Below are 25,270 nucleotides of genomic sequence, written 5' to 3'. Positions count from 1 at the left end.
GTTTAGGAGTCATATAGCTGGAGGCTGTGAAGTTCTCACCTTCCCCAGTCGCTCCTGGGGATCACATCTCTATTGTAAAACGTTAAGATCAGTGCTTCAGATATTTTGCAGACCCTACAATTGATGGATCAGCTGGTACCACCCACATTAATAAACTGGCTCATCTGGGTCTTGCGGCCCCCACTCAGAAACTAAGTACAAGAGGGCAGCTTTGATTCCCTGTGATTTTATCTTCGACCCAAGCAATCAGCACTCCCAATTCACTGGCCCTTTACCCACCAAATTATCCTTAAAAAACCCAGTCCCTGAGTCTTTGGGGAGACTGATTTGAGTAATAATAAAACTCTAGAGGGTCTCCCATAGAGTCAGCTGTACATGAATTAAACTCTCTCTATGGCAATTCCCCTGTCTTGATAAATCGACTCTGTCTAGGAAGCAGGCAGAGAGAACCCACTGAGTGGTTACAATATTGTAGGTCTTGTTAGTTAGCTCTAGACAGTTTCCCTAATTCTTGAAAAAGCCTGCTTTTCTACCAGGTGAAGTAATGGTATTAAGGAATGCAATCTCAAATTGATATACTAATATAGGCATTTCTAGAAAGAATATAGTTTGTACAAATGAGAAAATAAACTTCAAGTTATTCTAATATTAAAAGTGAGGTTAAAATTGTTTTCACTCTTAATTACCTCAGTCACCTTTCCTCACCATTTAGAATGGACCATTGTTTAATGTTATAGCTGGGATTCCTTAAAAATCTCCTGGTTTTATTGATTTCTGGTATTTAATGGGTGATGAAATTAATCTACAGAAAGCCACAGTGACTCACTCACAGTTATGATTCAGACTCAGAGTTTATAAGTCCAAGACCAACATTGTTTCTTATATGCTCCGTTGCCTACAGGGGTCCATAGTACCCGTTCTCTACATTTATTGTCAATACTCAGTAGAACTATTAATACCTCAGGGAAGCAAGATTAGTTAATAATGGAATATGTATTAGCATTGCAAACATGAGCTATTTCATGAAGGCCAGGGTGAGAGCATTTCATCAGCTTGCATTCTCAAGGTCTTATCAATGCTTTAATCTGTAAATGTATCAATATGTCTTATGGTGATGCTGGACATCAGTGGAACACAGATGTAGACAATTATCTTCAAATCCAATTATCGGGGAAGCCAAAGGTTTACCTAGGAAATACTACCTTTGCTAGGACTAGGAACATCTCAGTTTGTTTTTGTGAAGCCTTTGTGATTGGCACAATATGAGTTTAAAGTATGGAGAACCGAATTCAGTTTCTAGCTTGTACAATTAACAGCTGTGTAAATAATGATTCACCCAAGAATTTTGTCAGCAGAGTATTATTTGTGTTGGGTTTCGTTTGTGGGGATTGTTTTGTTTGCATATATATTTGTGCATTTTATGTGGTTTGGGTGGGCATGGGGGTTCTGCTCATCTCTGTGTGTCTACCCAGGTCTCTAGTAGTCGCTTTAGCCCAGGTAGATTCTTTAGCCATTAACTAAATATTGGCTTCCTAGTTTTTCACTGCACATACAATAATGTACGGTAATCAGATGTGTGACTTTGTCATGTGTACACACTTCCAGAACTGCCAGTTCAAAATAAACAGACCCTGCTTGACATGGAGAATCCACATAGTGTCACAGGAATGACTCATATACCTTCCAGAAAGATATGTGAGTAAAAGAAGCTGTCCTATGCTATGGATAGTGAGCAGAGCTACAAAGAATTAAAGATATAGAATCTATAATTTAATCAGGTTTTTTTTCTGAGTTACCCCTGGTGGAATAAACAAAGGGAAAATGCATTTTTGTCTACCTTGGGAGGGAAAATAACATGACTGTGAAGTCTCTTCGATTTAATGGAGCTTTCTTTGATTTCTAGATATTTCTAAGAGTTTGTTAACATTTATCACAACAGGCACCAGAAACTTTTGGGGAAAATGTGAACAAAAAAAGGAACTATGGCATTTTCACTAAGGAAATAAAGAGTGACCCGGAAAAAAAAGAGACAAACACATCTTGGTCCCAGGCCAGTTTTAAGAAACCCTTTTATACTAAGCCCTTTTCAACAGAAAGTGTTAATAGTATTCAATTAAAAAAAAAAGAAAGAGAACGCATAAAATTCACTTAGCTCTCCTAATTATGGCAAATTATGGGAACACATTGTTTTGTTAAATTCAATCAGTCCTAGGTCTTAGAGAAGTTACAAATGGGATTATCTTATGGACAAATGTGACAGAAATAGGATGGGAACTTGAAGAATATAATCAATTTCTGAGGATCAGGAAAGTGGAATTAAGTCCTTCTGATTTCGAGAAATTACTGGGCAGTAGTGCAGATCAGCTACTGTTGGGAGACAGAAATAACTGTAATTTTAACAGGCTTAGATCAGTGGTAGTGCAAAGGAGGGCACAGGATGAAGCAAACTTTATACACATAAAATGCAAACCTGTACAATAGCCAGGATGTCAAATTGGAGATAAAGACACCTTTGGGAAACTGTACTAGAGAGGATTAGCAAGGCATATGTTGTGGTTACACAAAACCCCAGTGTCTTTTAAACCCCAGTTTAAAAGACAGTTATCTGACCTCTCTCCAAGTTTATTACAGACTAAAGTATCACAGTTGCCTGTACATATTTCTATGTTTGAGGAATTAAATGACTATCGCTAAGAGATGGGATTCGAATTTATTGGAGCTTCCAAGAGTCTTTACAAGAATGACAAGAATATTGCAGGGGCCAAGGGCCGGGCATGGTGGCTCACGCCTGTAATCCCAGCACCTTGGGAGGCTGAGGCAGGCGGATCACGAGGTCAAGAGATCGAGACCATCCTGGCCAACATGGTGAAACCCCGTCTCTACTAAAAATACAAAAAAAAAAATTAGGTGGGCCTGGTGGCATGCACCTGTGTAGTCCCAGCTACTCAGGAGGCTGGAGCAGGAGAATCACTTGAACTTGAGAGGCAGAGGTTGCAGTGAGCCGAGGAGCCGAGATCGTACCACTGCACTCCAGCCTAGCGACAGAGTGAGATTCTGTCTCAAAATAAATAAATAAATAAATAAATAAATAAATAGAATATTGTGGGGGCCAAGGGGATAGACACGAGGGCCTTCAGAATGAAGACACAAAAAATACAGCAGAAATTGTCCATTTGTATTTTAGGTTCAACAAAGGAAGGACAGCCCTGTAGAAATATGACTGGATATAATCAAATGCTAAGAGAGTGAGTGGGAAACCCAGCAAGGCCGGTCTGTCTGGGTTTTTCTTGGCCTCTCTGTGCTGCATTCCTTCCTTTTGGTTGTAGGATAGGACCATCTCTGGAATGGGCATCTTATGGCCTACAGTCAAACAAGGTAGCTCAGATGATTTCTTTATGACCAGTTTTACACAGATAGAGTGGAAGGAGAGTTACAGTAATACTTTTAGGTTTTATGGCTGACTTTGGCAAGAGGGGTTTCTGGTTTCTATGACCCATGTTGGGGAGAGCTTCTTGTTTCTACAGCTAGCCTCAAAGAAAGATAGGACTGAGAGACAGGAGGGTCCAAGAAAGTCAGAGAAAAACTTTTGTTTCTGAGGTATTGTTTTCTGAGCCCCTAAATACATAATAGGTTCTTTGTCTTTGCCCTTTTTATGTTCTTTTCCTCCTTTTTTCTCTCATGTGCCACTGTCACCATTTTCAGGTGGGCTTTCGAGAATGAATGTGCAAAATTCATGATTAGGGTCAACCATGCCTCCATAGCTATGGGCCTTACAAGCATTAACTGTCTATCATTTGTATCTTCAGATTGATATTCAGAATGGTTTCAGGATTCTCACACTAGGCTAGAGAACAAATTTTTAAATAAATCCATCAACATATTGATATGGGAGAGGGGCGAGGAAGCACTGAGTTGAGAAGGGCGGGGTCCCTGGCGAGGGTCCACCCTCGGCCTGTGCCCACGAACCTAGGTGAGGTCAGGCACTCCTGTTTTCATGCCCAAATGTTGCATTTCCAAGCTAGCCATGCCCCTCCTCCTGTGCCTATAAAAACCCTGATATCTCAGTGGGTATAAACACACAAGCGGCTGGACATCGAGAGGAACACACTGACAGAAGAACACACCAACAGATGCTGGCAGACTATCGGTGGCAGAACAAAGCAGATGCCAAAGGAAATTCAGCTGAGGATGGTTGGAGGAGAGCCAGGCTGCTCAGTGGCCCTACTCCAGGGGAATAACATCTTCCCACTCCATCCCCCTTCTGGCTCCCCATCCATCTGTTGATAACTACTATCACTACTCAATAAAACCTTGCACTCACTCTCCAAGCCCACGTATGATCTGATTTTTCTGGTACACTAGGGCAAGAACCTGGGGACACAGAAAGCCCTCTGTCCGTGCGATAAGACAGAGGGTCTAACATGCACACATATGTTTATTGCGGCACTATTCACAATAGCAAAGACTTGGAATCAACCCAAATGTCCATCAGTGACAGACTGGATTAAGAAAATGTGGCACATATACACCATGGAATACTATGCAGCCATAAAAAAGGATGAGTTTGTGTCCTTTGTAGGGACATGGATGCAGCTGGAAACCATCATTCTCAGCAAACTATCGCAAGAACAGAAAACCAAACACCGCATGTTCTCACTCATAGGTGGGAACTGAACAATGAGATCACTTGGACTTGGGAAGGGGAACATCATACACCAGGGCCTATCATGGGGAGAGGGGAGGGGGGAGGGATTGCATTGGGAGTTATACCTGATGTAAATGACGAGTTGATGGGTGCTGACGAGTTGATGGGTGCAGCACACCAACATGGTACAAGTATACATATGTAACAAACCTACACGTTATCCACATGTACCCTAGAACTTAAAGTATAAAAAAAAAAAAAGAAAAAAAAAAAAGACAGAGGGTCTAATTAAGCTGTTTAAAACAAGATGCCTGCGGATGGCTAAGCTGAAAGAGCACATTGTAACACACACCCGTTTGGGTTTTGAGAGCTGTAAACACTCAACCCTAGATGCTGCCATGGAGTCGGAGCCCACGCTCCCCACGACCTGCCCGCCTGCATGCTTCCCTTAGGGGTTGGAGCTGCGGGGCACCAAAGAAGTAAGTCACACCCCCATCATGTGCCCTGCAAGGGGGATAAGGAAAAACTCCCCTCGTTTCAATATGTTAAAGCTTATTCACCTCATGAGAGCCATTTAAAATGCTATTCTTGGCTGGGCCTGGTGGCTTATGCCTGTAATCCAGCACTTTGGGAGGCCGAGGTGGGCGGTTCACGAGGTCAGGAGATCGAGACCATCCTGGCTAACATGGTGAAACTCCGTCTCTACTAAAAATACAAAAAATTAGCCAGCTGTGGTGGCGGGTGCCTGTAGTCCCAGCTACTTGGGAGGCTGAGGCAGGAGAATGGCGTGAACCCGGGAGGTGGAGCTTGCAGTGAGCCGAGATCGCGCCACTGCACTCCAGCCTGGGCGACAGAGAGAGACTCTGTCTCAAATAAATAAATAAATAAATAAATAAATAAATAAATAAAATAAAATAAAATAAAATGCTACTCTTAACATCGGTTCTGTTTCATTGGTCTATTCACCTTGTTGCTAGGCTTATTACTAGGACTATGTAGTATGCTTCCTCACTGTTCTATTTTAACATTCTAGGAGAAAGCAAAATCCCACAGAGGAAGGTGGTTTTGTCTGTTCTGTTCATGGATGCAATCCAAGCACCTAGAACACGGCCTGGCACAGAGGAAGCACTCAAACTATGGTATTTGAATGAAAAGTGAGGAATATTTTTCATGTGGAATTTTTTAAAGGAATGTTGTGCCCTACACCTCTTCAGTAAGGAGATTTTCTGTAAAGCACCACACAAGGCCTGCTGTGTGCATGGCGAGATCAGCAGAGGCAGAGACCAAGAGAGGCAGAAACCTGGCAGAGCTGCTGACGATGGTGTAGAAAGAGACTCCCCCATGCTTAGTCATCCCATCACGCCCATTGTCATGTGTAGCCTCCAGTTATACAAAGCTAGAAATGCTCAGCTTCATCCCCATCTGAGCTAATTGCATTCTTTTGCCCTATTCATCATCACTGAATGGTGAGTCCCAGCAATTCTGTTTTACTCTGATATCAGAAGCACCAGGAAATAACCATTTGTTTGTATTTCACTTGGAAGGTAGGGTCTCACACCAGGTTTGGGGGTTTACTGTTCAAGTCCAGATGACCAGTAAAGCAAGTTCCTGGAAGTAATAATATACCAGTTACGAGCACAGTCCCTGAATTAAGATTACCTGGATTCAAATCTAGACTTCACTAATTTCTAGGGTGTGTGACAGGGTAAGTTACTTAACCTCTCTGTAATTCAGGTTATCAGCCAAAAGACAGAAACCTTCTGTTATTTTAGCAGAGAGTACTTGCTAGAAAGAGTCATTACCTGTGTATTAAAGAACCGCAAAGGCATAAAGAAAACACTAAAATAGTATAGAGACAGAAACTGCATGAATCAGCCACCAGCCCAGTCACTACTAACTCCCTAAGAAACCTCTGGCCTTTAGTTTCCCCACCTGTAAAATGCTGAAGTTGGGGGAAAAATCCTTTCACTTTCATTCCACCGGCAGGATACAAGATTCTAAGAAACAGGGAGAAAATTCCGTGAGTGGAGCCAATAACCAAGTCAAACATCAAGGGAGTCTGTGAACGCTGCTCCAAGGAATCTCTCTCTGGATAACCAGACCTTGTACCCTAGTCCCAGCTCATCATCTCCATTGCTAGAGAAAAAGAAAATACAGTTAGTCTGTCCAAGGCTGGCAGAGTCTTCCGACACATAAGACTCATTTCCATTTTACTAGCTTCATGGTCTGCTTGGGGTGGGGATGGCGGGGAGACCGTATCCTTGAAGGAAGCACTAGGACTGTGAGTCACTTGGCTGTCTAGAGCACCAGGACTGTTTGCAAAGGGCTGAGGAGATTCCCATCAATGGACAGGAGCATGAATTTAGAGTAAACATAGATTATACTTAGAGATCAGAGATCAATCTAGAGTTAAAATACACTTTTCTCTAAAGGGGATGGGAGAAGGTGTTGGACAAGAAATACCAGATTTTTCTTTTCTTTTTTTTTTTCCTTGAGACGGAGTCTCGCTCTGTTGCCCAGGCTGGAGTGCAGTGGTACGACCTCGGCTCACTGCAAGCTCCACTTCCCAGGTTCACGCCATTCTCTTGCCTCAGCCTCCCAAGTAGCTGAGATTACAGGCGCCCGCCACCACACCCAGCTGACTTTTTGTATTTTTAGTAGATACCGGGTTTCACCGTGTTAGCCAGGATGGTCTCGATCTCCTGACTTTGTGACCTGCCCTCCTCGGCCTCCCAAAGTGCTGAGATTACAGGCGTGAGCCACTGCGCCCAGCCGAAATACCAGATTTTTCTTCATGGTTCATATATGTCAGGCTCAATCATGGGGACTTTTATGTTATTTGACTTAATCCACAAAACAACTCTGAAAAACCTTTTTTCAAATTTTATTCATGAAAAAACAAACTGGATATTTAACTGATTTTCTCACGAATTCCTTCTCAGGGTCTCAGAAGAAGTGTGAGAGAAGCCCAAATGACCAAGGTTCTTTGACAATTTGGTCAAAGCAGGTCATAGACCCAGAGGAAGGTCTGGATCATGGAAGTTTTCTTAAGCAAAGACAATGCTGGTTGTGGGTATTAAGATGTTGACTAAGCTGGGCACAGTGGCTCATGCCTATAATCCCAGCACTTTGGGAGGCTGAGGTGTGTGGATCACCTGAGGTCAGGAGTTCGAGACCAACCTGACAAACATGACGAAATCCTGTCTCTAGTAAAAATACAAAAATTAGCTGGGCGTGGTAGTGGGCACCTGTAGTCCCAGCTACTGGGGAGGCTGAGGCAGGAGAACTGCTTGAACCTGGGAGGTTACAATGAGCTGAGATTACACCATTGCACTCTAGCCTGAGCAACAAGAACAAAACTCCATCTCAAAATAAATAAATAAATAAAAATAAAAAGTTGTTGACCAAATGGCAGACTCTTGCCATGAAGCAAGCCCAGACCTCAGTGCCAAGAGATGTGAATTAGATTCCTGCCTCTTCCACAGGCTAGACATGTGACTGGGGGCAGATTCCTTCAGCAATATCACCTCATTTGGGGAAGAGAAGAACTGGACTAAAATACCCTCCAAGTACTTTATGAGTTATTTAAACCTCCCAGGCTTAGGTTTACTTCTCTCTTAGGACACAGCCTTGCCACCCTTTAGGAAATGGAGATTGTATATGGAGCATGTTGTACCACCAGCTGCTGCACGTCCCAGAGCCATCTTAAACCCTCTCCTTCTGAACAATGGCTAGTCTACAAGAAGCCTTAAAAGGGATGTGAAAGTGGCAACAGTGTCCCCTCAACAACAAATACTTCCCCAAATATGAGCTTGTGTGGAGCTTGATGGCTCTGCCTCTGACTCCAATCCACAGGCATCTTTCCCAAGATGTGCCTGGACTTCCCTGAGCATGAGGCCAAAGATGGAGAATGCAGACACCCAAAAGAAGTAACGAGGAGACATGGAATTTTCCACAGGTTGCTTTCAGCTTACCAAGAGCCTGGAAAGTGAGAAAATAGATTCTCCAAAATTCAAAATTAACATTACTATTATCAATATTTATTGAGAGTGTCTACTTTGTAAACTCTTGGCATCTTTTTTCTTGAATTCTCCCAACAGCCACAGATTGGAATTATTATTATCCATCCGCCATTTAATAGACAAGAAAACTCAGGCTAAGCGAAACTACATGACTTACATAAGTCTATGTAGGAGTAGGGAAAATGAATTTTAACTGGGACCGTACAAATCACTAGTCTTCACAAAGGTCTTTTACTCATGTGTCACTTCTATCTTGTGTCATTTTTCCAGACCTCAGAATTTAGAAAGAGGAAGCAGAGGCACTTTTTACGTATCCACTGTCTGTAAATAAGCAAAATTCACATCCTGTGTAATCATAAATACTGCTCTGAGAAAGGGACAGGAAGTCTCAGAGGCTGGAGAGCAGACCACCAAGATCGTTCTGGCAGGAACAGCCAGTGGGAGGTTCCAGCTGAGCGCTCCCCAGAGGGGAGCTGACGCACCAGCCACAGCAGACAGGACCAGGCTGCGAGAATAGGTAGGCACCTTGGTTTAGATCATGACTTTTGGGGAAGATTGTGTGCTTTTGGAAAGACAGCCAGGGAATTGGATTATCATTCTGTCTCTGATTCTGACCACCTGTGTGAGATGGAACATCAGCTCGGTCCCCTTTTTGGGTCTCAGTTTACTCACTTGCCAAATAAGAAAATTGGGTAAAACCATTCTCAGGTTTCTCTCAAGATTTGAGGTGATCTTCCGCAATGCTCTGCATTCTCCTGGTGTGTCACTCAGTCTTACACAGAATCTACTCTCAACAAATGCTGTGCACTTAGACTGAATCTTGCATTAGAACCCCATTGTCCTACTCTAATTCTGTAATACAGAAAATTGCTAGGCACAGCTGTTGACCTCCATGTTATGATTTATCTTCAAAGCAAGGATTTTAGAGCCATCTTGAAAGGTGTGGGTCCTTCTAGTCTATCTCCACAAGGCGAATGTGGAAGGACAAAGCATCCTGTCAGACTGTGGTGTTTGGAGATGATAGCATCAGTCTGGAGACTTTTGTGAAACATAAAGAATCTTGGTTATATAGAATTCCTCCTAAAAGTAGCAACGTGTGTCAAAATTTAAGTATCATAGCTTTAAATGTAATAAATTCACTCTGAGATAATTAAATGCAGAAGGCATCACAGAAGTGCAAAGATGCTCATTATTGCATTGTTCATAGTGCCAAAAAGAAAAAATAGAAACCGCCTAAATGATCATGAACGTGTGACTGATTAAATGAATCTGAAGACTTCCATTTATTTAAATATACCATTTGACTTTTTTGTTGTAGTAAAATATACTTAAAATAATTGTAGCCTTTTAACCATGTTTTGTTGTTGTTGTTGTTGTTGTTGTTGTTGTTTTGAGACACGGTATTGCTCAGCCACCCAGGCTAGAGTGCAGTGGCATGATCTTGGCTCACTGCAACCACCGTCTCCCGGGTTCAAACGATTCTCCCATCTCAGCCTCCTGAGTAGCTGGGATTACAGGCACTCACCATCATGCCCGGCTAATTTTTGTATTTTTTTAGTAGAGACGGGGTCTCACCATGTTTGCCACGCTGGTCTTGAACTCCTGACCTCAGATGATCTGCCCACCTCGGCCTCCCAAAGTGCTCATTACAGGCATGAGTCACTGCACCCAGCCTTAACCATTTTTAGGTTTACAGTTCAGTGGCATTAAGTATATTCACACCGTTGTGCAACCGTCACCACCACCCAACTCCAGAACTTCCTTGTGTGCCCAAACTGGAACTCCATGCCCATTAAACGATAGCTTTCCATTCCCCTCTCCCTCCAGTCCCCAGCAACCACCATTTTACTTTCTTTGAATTTGACTCTTCTAGGGACCTCCCGTAAGTAGAATCATACAATATTTGTCCTTTTGTGACTGGATTATTTCACTTGCCATATTGTCTTTAAGGTTCATCCATGTTGTGGCATGTATCAGAATCTATCGTTTGCTTTTAAATTTAGGATTTTTATTATTTCTATTCATTGGTCAAAGATGTCTACAGAATAATGGTGAGTGCAAAAAGAACAGTTATAAAATGGCATGGATAGAATGACTATTTCCGTAGAGTTGTGAATGTCTGTGAACATATATAAAGAGGAGAGAGACAAAGTGGCAGAGGGGAAGAGAGAATGTAAAGAATATGTGCATAGGAAACAAGAGTGATGGGTGACAGTTGAAAGTTAAGGAGCTAATTTGTTTTCTTCTTCAAACTGTATTCCCTTGTAATGGTGGTACTTTATGCACTCGTTCAAACAAAACAAACAGTTAAGAAATAACAAAGGAAAATAAATGTTCATGGTATCATGGTTTCAGGCTATAGTCTGAAATTATCAATTAAACTTTCGAGTCCTAGCTTCAGGCTGAGAATCAAGCATTTTCTGTGTCCTTGGGTATGAGATTCAAAAAATAAAGAAAGGAATCCAGAACTCAGGAGGCTGGTTACGAAGACTAGTAGGAAGGAGTCTAGTTGGTATATTTTGGCTATTGTGCCACACGGAGCAAGGTAAAAGCCAAGTTTCTACAACATGAAAACAATTTGGGAAATAGAAATCTTCAACCTATATTCCCCAAGATTAGCAATGTCCCTGGGGGAGGGTATGGAACTGGTAAGTGGCAGCCAATGCTTCAACAATAGGGGAAGAAGAATAGAGAGGATGAGAATCAGGTGTAGCTAGCCGGGCAAACACAAACCTACAGGGATATAGAAGAGCTCTGGTATTAGACGGCCTGTGCCCAAATCTTGCCTCCACGACCTGCTAGATAAGCAATCTTGTGCAAGCTACTTCACCCTCCAAGCCTCATTTTTCTTATCTTCAGAGTTCAGCGCCCATCTCTGAGAGTGCAGATTAAATGAGACTGTCACAAAGCTCTTAATAGAATGCTACATTCATAGTGCGTGCCCAATCAATGTTAGCAATGATTATCATTTTATCATGAACTACTGTTTGATTCTGAAACCTAGAATTTCTCTAAGCCTGAGACTTTTTCTCCTTCTCTGGCTTTAAAGATGTGCTGGAAGGCTCACCCTGGCTCCACTGCAGGGATTCAGCTTCAACATTATTCCCCTCATAGGACATGTAACCTTACCCATACTTCTACCCAGATTTCAAAATTCCAAGAAATGAAAATTATCTCCTTAAACAAAGAGAACTTTAGGTTTAATATTTCTTCAGATAAAGTACTTGATTCCCAGAGAGCATGAGAAACTAGACTAAGGCACAGATCTAGGAGTAGAAATAAAACGGGGGTCCAAACATGGATTGACTATTATGGAACACCTAATAAAACTCAGAGAGTTACAACAAAAGGCACTCATGTATGTCATTCACATCCTCAGAAGAGTCCTTCAGGATGGTATCATTATCCCTATTTTACAGATAAGGAAACTGGGGATGAATGAGGGGAAGTATCCTTTGTATGGCCAGCTCATCAATATCAGAACTGAGCTTCCAATGAGTATTAGATAAAACTGATACGTTTTGCGAGTTTATCACATGCCTCACTCTATGTTGAGCCCATTATATGTATCATCTTATCTAACCTGTATCACAAACCTATGAAGTGGTGAAAATACCTTGCCCAGGGTGAGTTTAGCAGTAATTGGTGGATGTAGGATCTGAACATAGGACTGGACTTCAAGACATAGGCTCTGATGTACAAGTAGATGCCTAGGCACTGGACTCCCATCCCAGTGCACTTTTCCATCTCCCTCACTAGGAAGAGATTCTAGGTGTCATTTCCAATCTTTATCTGTTATTCACTCCACCCAAGAGAGCCCGGAACCATTCCTAAAGCACCAACACGTTGAGGCAAAATGTTAGGCAGCAGAGCTGTAGCACCTTTCAAGGATCACAAGCCTTTAACTAAACTCTGGCCTTCAGTAGGAAGAATGCTGAGCTGAAAACAAATCTGGGCAACATTTCAGGAGCTGAGCCTTGTTACTGACACCACAGAGGCCCAGCAATGCTGCTGAGTTGGTGGTGGCAGACAACTTGCTCCTGGAACCTACAAGGCAACTGGAAACGTTAGGAAGGAAGAGGAGAAGAATAACATGGCATAGAGAAAAAAATACCACACGCCTCTGAGCCAGATAAGCCTCAATCCAGTCACGTAAATGCAGGCTGTTAATATTAGCTACTGTATATTGAACACGTTCTATGTACTGAGATAAGTGCTTTATGTGACTATTTCATTCAATGAAAGTCACTTGAGCTTATTAGCCCCAGGTTTCTAATGTATAAAATTGATTTAATAACATGTAAGTGACAGGGTTGTTATAAGGATTAGAGTTGCAATGGTCTAATGCTAGGAATTCGGCAGGAGTTAAGTAAATGTTTACATTACTAATTACTAAACCAATATAAGCAAGGAGGAAGATTCTGGATGGGATACGCCATCTCGCTATAGGAAAGGAAAGTGGAACAGCATTCATCCCCAATATTTTTATGAAGATAAAATGAAGACTAGAGTAGAAGACTGATCAGTGCAGGTGTAGCACAAAAGTATAATCCTGGAAGATGTGGTGTGGAAAGGTAGCACAGGTGAAGCAGAGACACAGGAGATAAGGAAGGGAAGCTGGAAGCAGAGGTCATTGGAGGGAGAGTGAGATGGACATATTTAGGGCTACAAAGCAACTTCTATGTGATTTGCTCACTTCTCAATTGTAGGACCCCTCAAAATATGTACAGTTCTCTCGCAGTGACATGCTTCTTGACCACAATGGATGAACTGTGCCCAGCATGCCTGCTTTCCAACACTCCACTGATTCCCATGTTTTGTTTCTGAAGGACAACCAGCCTTGGAATAATGGCAAATACTTTACGTTCCTACAAGGCATGGTCCCTGGAAGCTTATGTCTGTAAGTCAAACCTTGGGAAGTAACTGAGTTTGATGCCTCTTCCAGCATCATCAGCATCATGCTATTACAATCCCAAACCATGGGGATTTTTGACAGCTTTACACCAAAGGGCATCACTATCCCTCAAAGAGAGAAACCTGGACACAAGTACCAAAAAGAAGATTACCTTCAGAGCGGGCTGCCAACAGAAGCCACCGTTCTTGGGGTAAGTCCACCTCATCATAAGGGGAATATTGAGAAAATACTTTGTAAATGTATCTAGACTACAGATCTACAGTGAGTCTGGGAAACTCTTTCACTCTTTTCTGGCTGACTCCAGGCTAATGAGGACATGAAATGGAGCTTTAGGGGAAGACTATATCCTCTGCAGCAGTTTCCAGAAACTAAAACCACTAGATCTTTTTCACTAGCATGCTTCACAATTAACAAGTTAGTCTTTCTTATTTTATTTATTTATATATTTATTTATTTTGAGATGGAATCTCCCTCTGTCGCCCAGACTGGAGTGCAGTGGCACGATCTTGGTTCACTGCAACCTCCGCCTCCCGGGTTCAAGTGATTCTTCTGCCTCAGCCTCCTGAGTAGCTGGGACTATAGGTGCACGCCACCACACCCGGCTAATTTTTGTATTCTTAGTAGAGATGGGGTTTCACCATATTGGCCAGGCTTGTCTCTAACTTCTGACCTCGTGATCCACCCACCTTGGTCTCCCAAAGTGCTGGGATTACAGGCATGAGCCACTGCGCCTGGCCACAAATTCGTCTTCCTTATTTTGTCTTTAGTACAGTAAAAATTTTCTACTTAACCATACGGATTTTACTCAGTTTGATTAAATTAGATATTCTTAACTTTGAGCTCATTTTTCAAATATTTTGAGATGAGACAATCAAGACTAATCTCATGATCCATTTTTCCTCATTCATATAACGATAAGACATCTAAGTGTTCCAGATTATCATCCCTCATATCCAGAATTTTAATCTCCAAATGGTTTTGAATACTCTCTTATAATACCCAGCTCCTATTCACTCCCAGTTTTAGATGGATCTCCCTGCCCTGTTTCTTCACAATCTATGCTTAGTATAGCAGGTAGGGTGATCTTTTAAAAATGAAAGTTAGGTCATGTATCCTGCTAGTTCAAAATTATCCAATGGGATTCCTTTTTTGCTCAAGATGAAAAGCAAAGTTGGTAAAACAGCCTAAAAATCCCTACATCGTTTGCACCATGCCTCCAGTCCTTCACAGGTCCCATGTCCTACTACTTTGCTCTTAACTCTATTCTGCCTTCCATGGAACTTGTCTATATCCTTACAGACAAGACACACAATACATATATAAGCTCTCCAATGGTAGTGATTTTCATTTGCTTCATTCCCTGGTGCCTGGCACACAACAGGTATTCAATAACTATTAATGATATGAATGGTTGACTTCTTTTTTTATTTCTCCTATGTTTGCATCATCTTTCAATTGCACGTGCATTTGAGCAAAAGCATAGGCTTTAGAGCAAACTAATGGCAAAACTTCAGTTCTTCCACTTGTGAAATAATTATTATTAAAATTCAATGATGAACAAAACAAGATGAATTACAGCAGAAGAGATGACCTGCTCTATCTAATTTCAACTGAAAAAACTCTTCATTAACACTCCTGTGAAAAGTTTCCACCTCACTGAACAACTTTTTTATCTACTTTTCAAGGAAATAAATTTAAAAACTGTCAAGTATCTTTTTCAAAAATAGTTAAAGTGTGCATATGATCACTTCCCTATTTGCTAGTTTAGTAATCCTATCAGAAAAGAAGAGGTTAGCTATACATGACTTCCTCTAGCAGCATATCGATCGGCTCCTTGTAACATTTGTTCCTCTTTAATACAACAAATTATAACGTATCTTATACTCTTTATGCTTTACAATGTGCATTCAAATAATCACTTTCATCTGTTTGAAGTGCAGTCTAGATTTCCTGTCTTCTCTATTGCAGACTGTCCAGATCCTGTGTTGCCTGATGATTTCAAGTTTGGGGGCCATCTTGGTTTTTGCTCCCTACCCCTCCCACTTCAGTCCAGCAATTTCCACCACTCTGATGTCTGGGTACCCATTTTTAGGAGCTCTGTGTGTGAGTAGAATGGGGACTGTAAGAGGGGACATGCTTTATAAACGCTAACCAGGTGCATAGTTGTGGAGTGACTCAGACTCCAAGAGGCCAGGACGCAAAAGAAGGCAAGGCCTCAACTTTCCTTCTATCATTGCCCCACATCACATTTCCTCTATTCAAGAAGAGCAGCAGAGAGACTTAATCTGTCTTCCTGCAAAGCAGGGGGCAAGCGAGAATGGTGGTAATGCAATGGGAATACCAGCACAGCATTTCTTACCTGGCATTACAACATACCTCTAGAAAAGTGGATGTTTTTCCATGTCCCTCTTCGGGGCTTTGATGAGGCCATTGGATTCTCTCCATTGTAAGAATAATTAACTTTTCAGGTAGAGAGTGAGAAGGCCATTTTAAAACAGTAAAACGAGCACCACTGGGAGGTGCCACAGGTTTGCAGAGATTTGGGTTTGCATGGTAAGATTCATGGGAGGCAGGGACATGCTTACTGTGTGTCCAGAGGTAACCCTTAGCACTTGAGAAACTCTCTTTGCTGCCTTCCACCTAATGGCTCATGAAAAAGGGTCTAGCAGATCTGTTTTTCAGAGAGTGGCCAGGGCAGACTCGCACGTCCCACAAAGGGTTATTTCTTCTCCACGTAGTATTTTGTACAAAGGATAAAAAGCAAACATTCTGGGCAGATGAACTATACTAAGGTACCATTTCTGTGTGGATACAGTCCCTGTGTGAACACAAACTGTGCAGTCATGTAAGGAGGCCCTGCTCCTGCCCCAGAGCACAATTTGTCCTTGACTTCTCCTATAACCAGTGGTTGTGGGCCCCACATCTCCTTAGAGAAGCTAGCATTAGCTCATACTGGACCCTTTTTGCCTGTGACTATTCAATATCCAAGCCACACACTTAAGCAACTTTTCAGCTTCTCAGAATACCCTTCCTCTGCCAGCTGGATCTTTAATACCACTGGGATTAAATACTGATTTCTGGGGCTTTATGATAAAGACTTCATGTCTGAGCGTGCTCTTCCCACTTTCCTCAACTCCCATTCTGACTCAAGCAACATACACCAATAACTTCCAGTTTATGTGTTTCTGCACCTTGTCCCATCAGAGCCTCTTTCCTGAGTGCTTCAGTTGGCTGTTCCAGTCTCTAGATCCATTCAAGTCATTGGTCCATCTCAACCTCCTATCTTTCAACCTTGTAATTTAGTAACACTCTTCTCCTTCCCATGAACACCTTTTCTCCAGGCCTCCTCAGTTCCTAGTGATTTCCACTAAAACAAATCCAACCCCTCTGTACATCTGCATGTCATTCAAAGTCAATATAGACATTCTTATGTCAGGTGGGAATTAGGCCTTTCTAGCAATATGGATTCACACGATTTCTGCAGTGTTCTCTCCCTAAAAGTTTTCCAACATCACTTTTTGATTGAGTGATTGACAGTGACATGGTGGGCACATTTCTACAAGACAACTGAACTGATTATTTCTCTCTTTTCTGAGCAGTTTGGTATTACTGGATCCCTCTCAATTATCTCTGGAAAACAATCAACTAAGCCCTTTGTAAGTATAAGGACCATTAAATCTCAGCTGGTTGGAATTGAAGAAATGTCAGAGTTAAGTCTTCTAGTTGAAAATCCCTATTTTACAGTTTAGAGAGATAAAGCTTAGAACAGGCTAGGAATCCCAGGTTTTCCTGGCTGTCCCATTGGTAGAACGAAGAGTAGAGCCCAAATTTCTTGCCTTCTAGACCAGTGCTCTTTCTTCTACAAAATGGTGCTTCTGGATTATATTCCAAGCTTGGAGGAGGTTTACCTCAGTTATTTAAAAAGTGTAAATTTTTAAATGTACCATGGACTCTTTACAGCTTGTTACCTTGACCTTGAATAAAGTAGCCAACCATCCCAGAGAGAGCCTACAGATCCTTTTTCTGTAAAACCTGACTCCTGGGGTTCTTTTTGATGCCAAATGTCCCCATTCATAGAGTTGGGACTTCACACAAATTCTAGCCCTTCAGTGTCAGGGTGACCAATTGTCTTGGTTTTGCCAGGACTGTCTCAGTTTTAGCCCAGAAAGCCTATATCCTGGGAAACCCTTTACTCCCCAGGCAAACCAGGATAACTGGTTTACCCTATTCAGTGGCCATGGTAACAACTTGAAAGAAGTCCATGATATATTCTCAAATTTCTACTTTTTAGGCAACTGAAATAAACCTCATTCAGTCAAATAACAGGTGGGGAGGCATTCATTCCTCTGTCAGAAGAGGGTGTTGCCATCTTTTTCCAGGCTGGAGGAGACTATTTCCATCCAAAGACCCATTCTTGATAATTGGATGTTCGAGAAAAAAAATCAGTTTAAAGTAAGGTGGGAGAAAATGAGGGTGATGGAGTAGAGGTAAGGGGGATGTCTGCAATGTCAGCACTGATCGCGCACCAAACTCAAAGACAATACCACTCATGCCACTGCCAACATCCCCCTGGCTTCCTCAACAACTTTAGAATTATTATATTGCCCTAAGTGCATCTAGAATATGACCTTTGGTCCCTCTGTAGAAACCCAATTTATGTCTTCTTACTTAAATGAGCAGCTTTAGAGAAAAGACAGAAGCAAACTGGAGAGGTTGGAATACCTACCTACAGGTGGATCAGGCCTATGAGAACCACATTCACCACACCATTTCCCAACTCTTCTTCTACATTTTAGGAGAAAGGATTCTCCCATAGCATGACAATTCATTAGCAAAGACACTGATGTGCCAGGCTCTGTGCAAGGTTTCCAGCACATGCTCCTCTCTGTTTAAGCATCATTGGAAGACAATGTATGTTGGGGAGGATGGTTGTTCTGCCCTTTTCTACTCCAGCTCTGTAGCTACATGGATTCATGTGCTGAGTCTTTGAAGGAAAACTAGTCCCAATGGACAGTCACTTTGCCCAAAGCTACCGTATGAGCAATGGAGCCCACATGTTGTTCTTTGTCCCACATGTGGAGCCCACATTGTCGTCAAGTCCAAGCATAGATTTCCCTTTCTGTGTATTCACTGCATTTGGGAAGCCACTTCAGAGATCAGAAGATTCACCTTCCACATGTGATAAAAGAGATAACTGAAGCTCAGATTAAGAAAGATCTGCTCAAGCACGCAGATGGATCGGTGAGATGTGTTGGTGACAGAGCTAGGATAGGAGGAGAGGTTTTCGGATTCTAAGTCTAGAACTATGACTCCAACTAATGAATGCTGTGAACTCTTCAAAATCCTCTTCCATACTCCTGGGTTCTAGACTGCAGCTTCAATCATCAGGAGCATATACCAGCCTCACGTACCATCCATGTGTCCTCATCTATGCCTAGCCAGACCCTGTATCTTCTTGAGTCAAGATGTGGCTTTTCCCTAAATCACCTCTGTGGGTGTACGGCAGGGAAGAGAGAAAATTGCTATGGAGAGAAGCAAAGGCTTTATAGCTGCTTCTTCCCTTTCTCCCTCCAAGGTTTGTGGGAAAAGTGGCTACAGTCTGATAATATTTCTGTCTGTGAATGGGTGGAGAGAGAAGCACAGGGTCTAAGCCCATGTGCCTCTGCCTCACGTCCTGTCACTTTGGAAAATTGAAGGCATATGCTTGTCATATTGAACAAATATTGATTGTCAATTCAAGATCAATTGCTTGTCAATTGAAAATCTGTCTTATGTTCCCATAGACCTATAGATAGGTTTTCCAACTTTTCCAGTTTGCCTCCACCTTTTCTCTGAAGTTGCTCTTTTATGTAAATCAAAGTCATAGACTCAGTTTACCAGAGGGGGCCAAAGTCCATATTCTAGAAGCCCTTAAGGCAACAGAATGATACGAAGGCTATTGGGGAGGTCATGGGAGATGTTGGCAGTGACCTGAGCAGCGCTGATTCTATCTTGAGTGCTACAGAGAGTCAAGGAGTCAGAATCCCTCTCCCTAAGGAGGAATTATTCATGCATTTTCTTATTTAATAAGCATTTACTAATTATATCACATGCTTAACTAAATAGTGACAAGAGATACAAAGATGAATAAAACACAGTTTGTGCCCGCACAAGGAAACAGGAAGGAAACAGACCCAAGGAAGCACCATGGCAGTACAATGGACAGAGGACTAATAGTGCCACGTGCTGATTCTGTGATGAGAACCCAATGCAGAGTTTCTCTTCCAGGACCTGAGCAGCCTGACCTCAAATGCAGTGAGTTCTGTTACTGCAGGGGCAGGCCTCTTCCTCCTTGCTGACAGCGTGGTAGCCCTGAGGACTGCCTCTCAACATTGCGGCTCAGAAACGGATTATCTATCCTCATTGCCTTATTCGGAGTACTATTATCCGATATATGAAATCAAAGATTGTCTCCTGACCAGTGTCAGTTTAACAGTGAGTAGTTTCAGATTGAACATTCTGTCATGTGAAATCTCTGTGTCTCCCCTTTGCATAATCTCTGCTTTTCTAGTCTGAATGCCTGGAGACAGACAGAAATAAACAAAAACCTGTGGTTAGAAGAGGCCTGTCTGCCAACTGCGTGGTGTGGGGGATGTACTATATAAAGTCCAAAGAGGAAATCAAGAAGGACAGTAGGGAGTCTGTCCCTCCACTGTCTTTCTTATCACCAACATTCCAACCTCAATGGGTTTAACTCTTAAAGTACATCCTTTGTTGAACAGGCTTCTCCCTACTCATCACAGGTAGAAATAGTCTTCATTTGAATTATATTTGAATTTGGGATTATCTCTTTTGGATTCTTTTCCAGGGGTTTGATGCCCCTACCCCTTAAAGATGCTTGTCTTCTGATCATCAGTGAATTGAGGACTAGGAGAGGCTGTATGGTGTTTAATCTAATCTTCAAATGCAAGCCTGTATGCTACATTATGTTAGGCACAGAACTTGAACCTTAAGTCCAAATACATAGTTATTTTGTACTTTTGTCCAACAGGTCTGTCAGAGAGTGGTGGGAAGGGAGACAGCCTATCACAGATTTGACTTCTAGAAAAAATGTCAACCTTTCTGGGCAGCATTTTGTTGGCATCTTTCTCCCAAACTTGATGATCACTTCCTGTTCGTGGTGACAAGCCTTGCTTATTCAATCCTATAAATATAGGATCATGGTGTTAAAACCATAAACCAGTGGCCTTTTAAGAAGAAAGACTTCTTCCTCTATGAATCCTCCTAGTAGGAGCACAGGGAGCCCAAGGTAGTAGCTCTCATTCCCTCGGATCCATCTGTCTCACAAACCTCACAAAATGTGTGCAAGCTTTTGCACTCCCGTGGGTCTGCTCATGTGATGCAGAGATTGTCAAAAGCAACCCTTTTGGTTAAGGAGCTTGAGAAAGTAGAAGAGCACAGAGACCCGTCTGGAGGAAACCTGGTAGATAGTGTCATCCTGGTGCAGGACAGACATCTGGTAAAGCAATGGGGGTGGGAGAGGCATATTGGGGGTTTAATTTAAAGAAAATGAATTTCATTACCTCAAACTGCCTCCCATTCTGAGACAACTGGAGTCCAAAAGACCTTCCCACAATATCAGAGAAGATGCAACATAGCAGACTAAGCCGACTCTAAAGGCCTACTCTTTGTTAATTAACACAGCAATTACCTGAACAAAAGTAACGAAATTTTAAAAATTAAAAAATATACAGCCAAGGTTGGAAGAAGAAGGGAGGGCAGAAGGAAAAACAAATCAAAGAAGAAAGATGTCTTAGGTTCCAGAAGCTAAGAAGGATCCTAAAGCCAAATCATCAAACAAGAGCTGAGGCCAAAAAAACACAAGAAAGTCTGGATAGGAATATTGGTGTTAGAGGCTAGTATCACACAATTTTAATATCTGTGACAAGATTTGGCATTGGGCAGGACCATAAAGCTCATTTTGAGTACCCTGCAAAAATGTTGAAAGTTGAAACTGAATATTTACTCAATTTGTGAAAATAATATAAAGAAAATTCTGCCCAACATCCCAAGAAGTTTCAAGAAAACCTTCCATCAGCTCACTAAGCTTTGTGCAAGTGTGCCATCCGAATTCATAATTACATGTAAAATAGGGGAACCTCAAATAAAGGGATTGAGTTAAAAACTGCTATGTGAAACTTCAAAGGTTCTCGCAGAATCAAATCTAAAACTACTATCTAAGGAGATGTCCATAAACGTAACTTATAAAATGCCTCCCTATCAAAGAACCCTACCACTACCACCATCTACACACTGAAGTTATCTAATAACCAAAATATTATGAGAAACATAACAACAACACGAAAAAACGAGAAGCGGCAGCAAATGGGGAAACATGAAAGTCAGAAGCTCAAGAACTGTAGATAATATAATAATTTGAAAAAGGCTATTATGAAAATACATTTTAAATTATTAAAAATGTTTAAAAAGTAATAGAAACCAGACCAGGCGCAGTCGCTCACACCTGTAATCCCAGCACATTGGGAGGCTGAGGCGGGCAGATCACCTGAGGTCAGGAGTTTGAGACCAGCCTGGCCAACATGGTGAAACCCCGTCTCTACTAAAAATACAAAAATTAGCCAGGGATGGTGGTGCAAGCCTGTAATCCCAGCTACTTGGGAGGCTGAGGCAGGGGAATCGCTTGAACTGGGGAGGCACAGGTTGCAGTGAGCCGAGATCGCACCATTGCACTCTAGACTGGGTGACAGAATGAGACCCTGTCTTAAAAAGAAAAAAAAAAAGTAATAGAAACAAAAATGGAAAAAAAAAAGGACAGTAAAGGGAAAAAAAGATATGTGCATTTGAGAAAAAAATGAAATCACATAATTGGAAATGAAAATTGTCTTTGAAATTAAAAACTGAGCAGATCAGTTAAACAGCAGGTTCAATATATTCAAGGAAACAAAGAGTGAAGTGGAATTTAGATTTGATGAAATCACACAGAACACAACACATTATGTGTGTTTGGAAAAGACGGATGAAAGCCTAAAAGGCATGTGGATGCAGGGAAGTGGAGAGGTTCAATACATACCTGATATGAGTCCCAGTAAGAGATTATAAAAGAGAGAGCATATGCAAAAGCAAATAACTAGAAATCTTTTAGAATTTAATAAAACCATGAGATTTCAGATTGAAGAAATGCACTGAGACCACTGCAGGATACACAGAATCAAATACACACCTAGAAATATCATCATGACAATAAAAAGCACCATAGTCAAAAAGAAAATAATAAAAGCAACCAGAGGTAAATGGCAGATTACTCTCATCTGTCATTAGGTAAGATACCAAAGTTCTGAGATGATGCAGTTGCTGCTTATTTCCCTTCATCTATTCAGAAATCTGATAGGGAAAGCAGAAAAGAGGATTAAGCAATTTTCCCTGTCCCCTTTTCTCTGCATTGCTGTAGCCTTATCGCCCTGTCTCCTCTTAGTTAGGCATAACGGCTAGCTTGTGTTGGGTACCAGCCATTCATGTCCTGATTTGCAGGGTGTCCTAGTGGTGATGCTCGTCTTCACTGTGCTGGAGCTCTTATTAGCTGCATACAGTTCTGTCTTTTGGTGGAAACAGCTCTACTCCAACAACCCTGGGGTGAGTATGCTGACATGTCGCATGATACCTGCTCTGTCCCAGGTCCAGGCTACAATAATCCAGGCTCAAAAAGTGACAAAAAGAAGAATCAATTATTGTTCATAAGGTGCACATGGAAGGCCACTTTTATAATAAAAAAAAAATGAGTTTGACAGTGAAACCCCGTCTCTACTAAAAATATAAAAAATTAGCCGGGCACAGTGGCACATGCCTATAGTCCCACCTACTTGGGAGGCTGAGGCAGAAAAATTGCTTGAACCCAGGAGGTGGAGGTTGCAGTGAGCTGAGATCCCACCACTGCACTGCAGTCTGGGTGACAGAGTGAGACTCAGCCACAAAAAAAAAAAAAAAAAAAAAGTTTAAATAAATGGGCTCCTTCCTGAGGACAGTCTAGTCATCTGGGATCAGTTGGTGTCTACTGGGAAGTAGACCAGTTAGAGAATTGCTTAATATGAGCTAATTGACTTTAGAAATCACATAGCCCAACCCCTCATGAAAGAACCAAGGCTTGGATAAAATTACGTAGAAAATGAGTGATACAGACTATTGGGCTGAAAATGAGAATGCGTATCCCCTCACTTTTATCATGAACACAGTCACCCACCTCCCGAGAGTCTCCCTAGCCAAGTTTCCTTGTTAATGTAATGAGACTTTACTAGAATGTCTCTGTCCTGTTTATGCTTCCTTGTGCTCTTTCTTACATCCCCTTAGCTCTTGATGTTATAATTTTAAAATATTTTCATTTCCCCTAAAGGCTACAACAACAACAAAAAAGAAGTGCTTATAGAATTTGGATGAAGTATGATTTAACTATGATCCTATTTAAACATAGTAAAATAATTAGCAGACTGGAGAACGGCATTATTTTTAACTAATATTGCTGCAATTCCATATTATGGCAAAGCTGGAAGAACTAGTACTACACAAAACTTGGGGAAAATGTATTATGAGTTATTTTTTTTAGTCTCCAAAATCAAAATCAAAAGTTTAAAAATTCTAACCAATTATATGTTTTCTAGAGTTCATTTCCCTTGACCCAGTCACAAGATCATATCCAGCAGGTCAAAAAGAGTTCTTCACAGTCTTGGACATAAGCAACTCTTGGCCTCAGAGGAAGGAAAAGCAACCCAACGCTCATAGTCAAGTGTGATTAGACTTTCCTGAAATCTCAGCCATTTTTAGATACCGTGAAATAAACTTAAAAAAACCAACTTTTTGTTTAGTGTTTGTTTACTATCATTCGTCATTTACATGAGTCGTTTACTACAACTCATTTACTATGAGTTGTAATTTCTCTTGAAAATAATTTCCTCAAAGCCCAAGCCAGTAAAATGTTATTAGCCAGTCTTCCAAAATGGTCATCAACTTTAGAAACTGCTTTGGGTAAACTGAGCAGAAGGTGATCTAAAGAAGGGAAAATGTGCACTCATACTAGCATGAATTTGGTAAGTCGTGTGACTCTGCAGGCTGTTTCTGTATTATTTTCACACTCCTATTGCTTAAATATTACATATTAGGGATTATAAGAACCCTTTAATTAAAAATGAAAGACTATATATAATTAAACTACTCTGCTCTGGCCACTCTCTGAGAATCAGATCTGCTGGGCCCTTTTTCATGAGCCATTAGGTGGAAGGCAGCAAAGAGAGTTTCTCAAGTGCTCAGGGTTACCTCTGAACACACAGCAAGCATGTCCCTGCCTCCCATGAATCGTACCATGTAAACCCAAATCTCTGCAAACCTGTGGCACCAACCAGTGGTGCTCATTTTATTGTTTTAAAACGGCCTTCTTGGCCTGGCACAGTGGCTCATGCCTGTAATCCCAGCAATTTGGGAGGCCGAGGTGGGCAGATCACCTGAGGTCAGGAGTTCGAGACCAGCCTGGTCAACAAGGTGAAACCCCATCTCTATTAAAAATACAAAAAATTAGCCGGGCACGGCAGTGCGTGCCTGTAGTTCCAGCTACCCGAGAGGCTGAGGCAGAAGAATCACTTGAACCCGGGAGGCAGAGGTTGCAGTGAGCAGAGACTACACCATTGCACTCCAGCCTGGCCTATA

General features: G+C 41.7%; 1 protein-coding gene across 2 annotated transcripts; it reads left to right on the top strand.

Annotated features, from left to right (window-relative positions):
• Positions 1 to 9,000: 9,000 nt before the first annotated feature.
• MS4A7 (membrane spanning 4-domains A7) lies at positions 9,001 to 24,442 on the top strand. 2 transcript variants are annotated; one of them, XM_025357121.1, is made up of 7 exons: positions 9,001 to 9,184; positions 13,613 to 13,772; positions 15,551 to 15,685; positions 17,182 to 17,238; positions 19,850 to 20,056; positions 23,111 to 23,212; positions 24,232 to 24,442. In XM_025357121.1, exons 2-7 carry the CDS (start codon positions 13,626 to 13,628, stop codon positions 24,304 to 24,306), a joined length of 723 nt encoding a protein of 240 aa, XP_025212906.1. In that variant the 5' UTR covers positions 9,001 to 9,184; positions 13,613 to 13,625; the 3' UTR covers positions 24,307 to 24,442. The 2 variants fall into 2 exon arrangements, with proteins under 2 accessions (XP_025212906.1, XP_025212907.1); XM_025357122.1 differs by lacking the exon at positions 15,551 to 15,685 and having other exon boundaries at positions 9,010 to 9,184.
• Positions 24,443 to 25,270: the final 828 nt, after the last annotated feature.

Source organism: Theropithecus gelada, chromosome 14, assembly GCF_003255815.1.
Source record: "Theropithecus gelada isolate Dixy chromosome 14, Tgel_1.0, whole genome shotgun sequence".
Lineage (NCBI taxonomy): Eukaryota > Metazoa > Chordata > Mammalia > Primates > Cercopithecidae > Theropithecus > Theropithecus gelada.
This window is presented reverse-complemented; position numbering and strand designations above follow the sequence as displayed.

Excerpts from the sequence above, each read along its gene's own strand:
- MS4A7 (XM_025357121.1), top strand. The coding sequence starts at position 13,626 with ATGCTATTACAATCCCAAACCATGGGGATTTTTGACAGCTTTACACCA. Across the intron at positions 13,773-15,550 it reads CAGAAGCCACCGTTCTTGGG|ACTGTCCAGATCCTGTGTTG; the intron begins GTAAGTCCACCT and ends TCTCTATTGCAG. Across the intron at positions 20,057-23,110 it reads TGACCAGTGTCAGTTTAACA|GGTGTCCTAGTGGTGATGCT; the intron begins GTGAGTAGTTTC and ends CCTGATTTGCAG.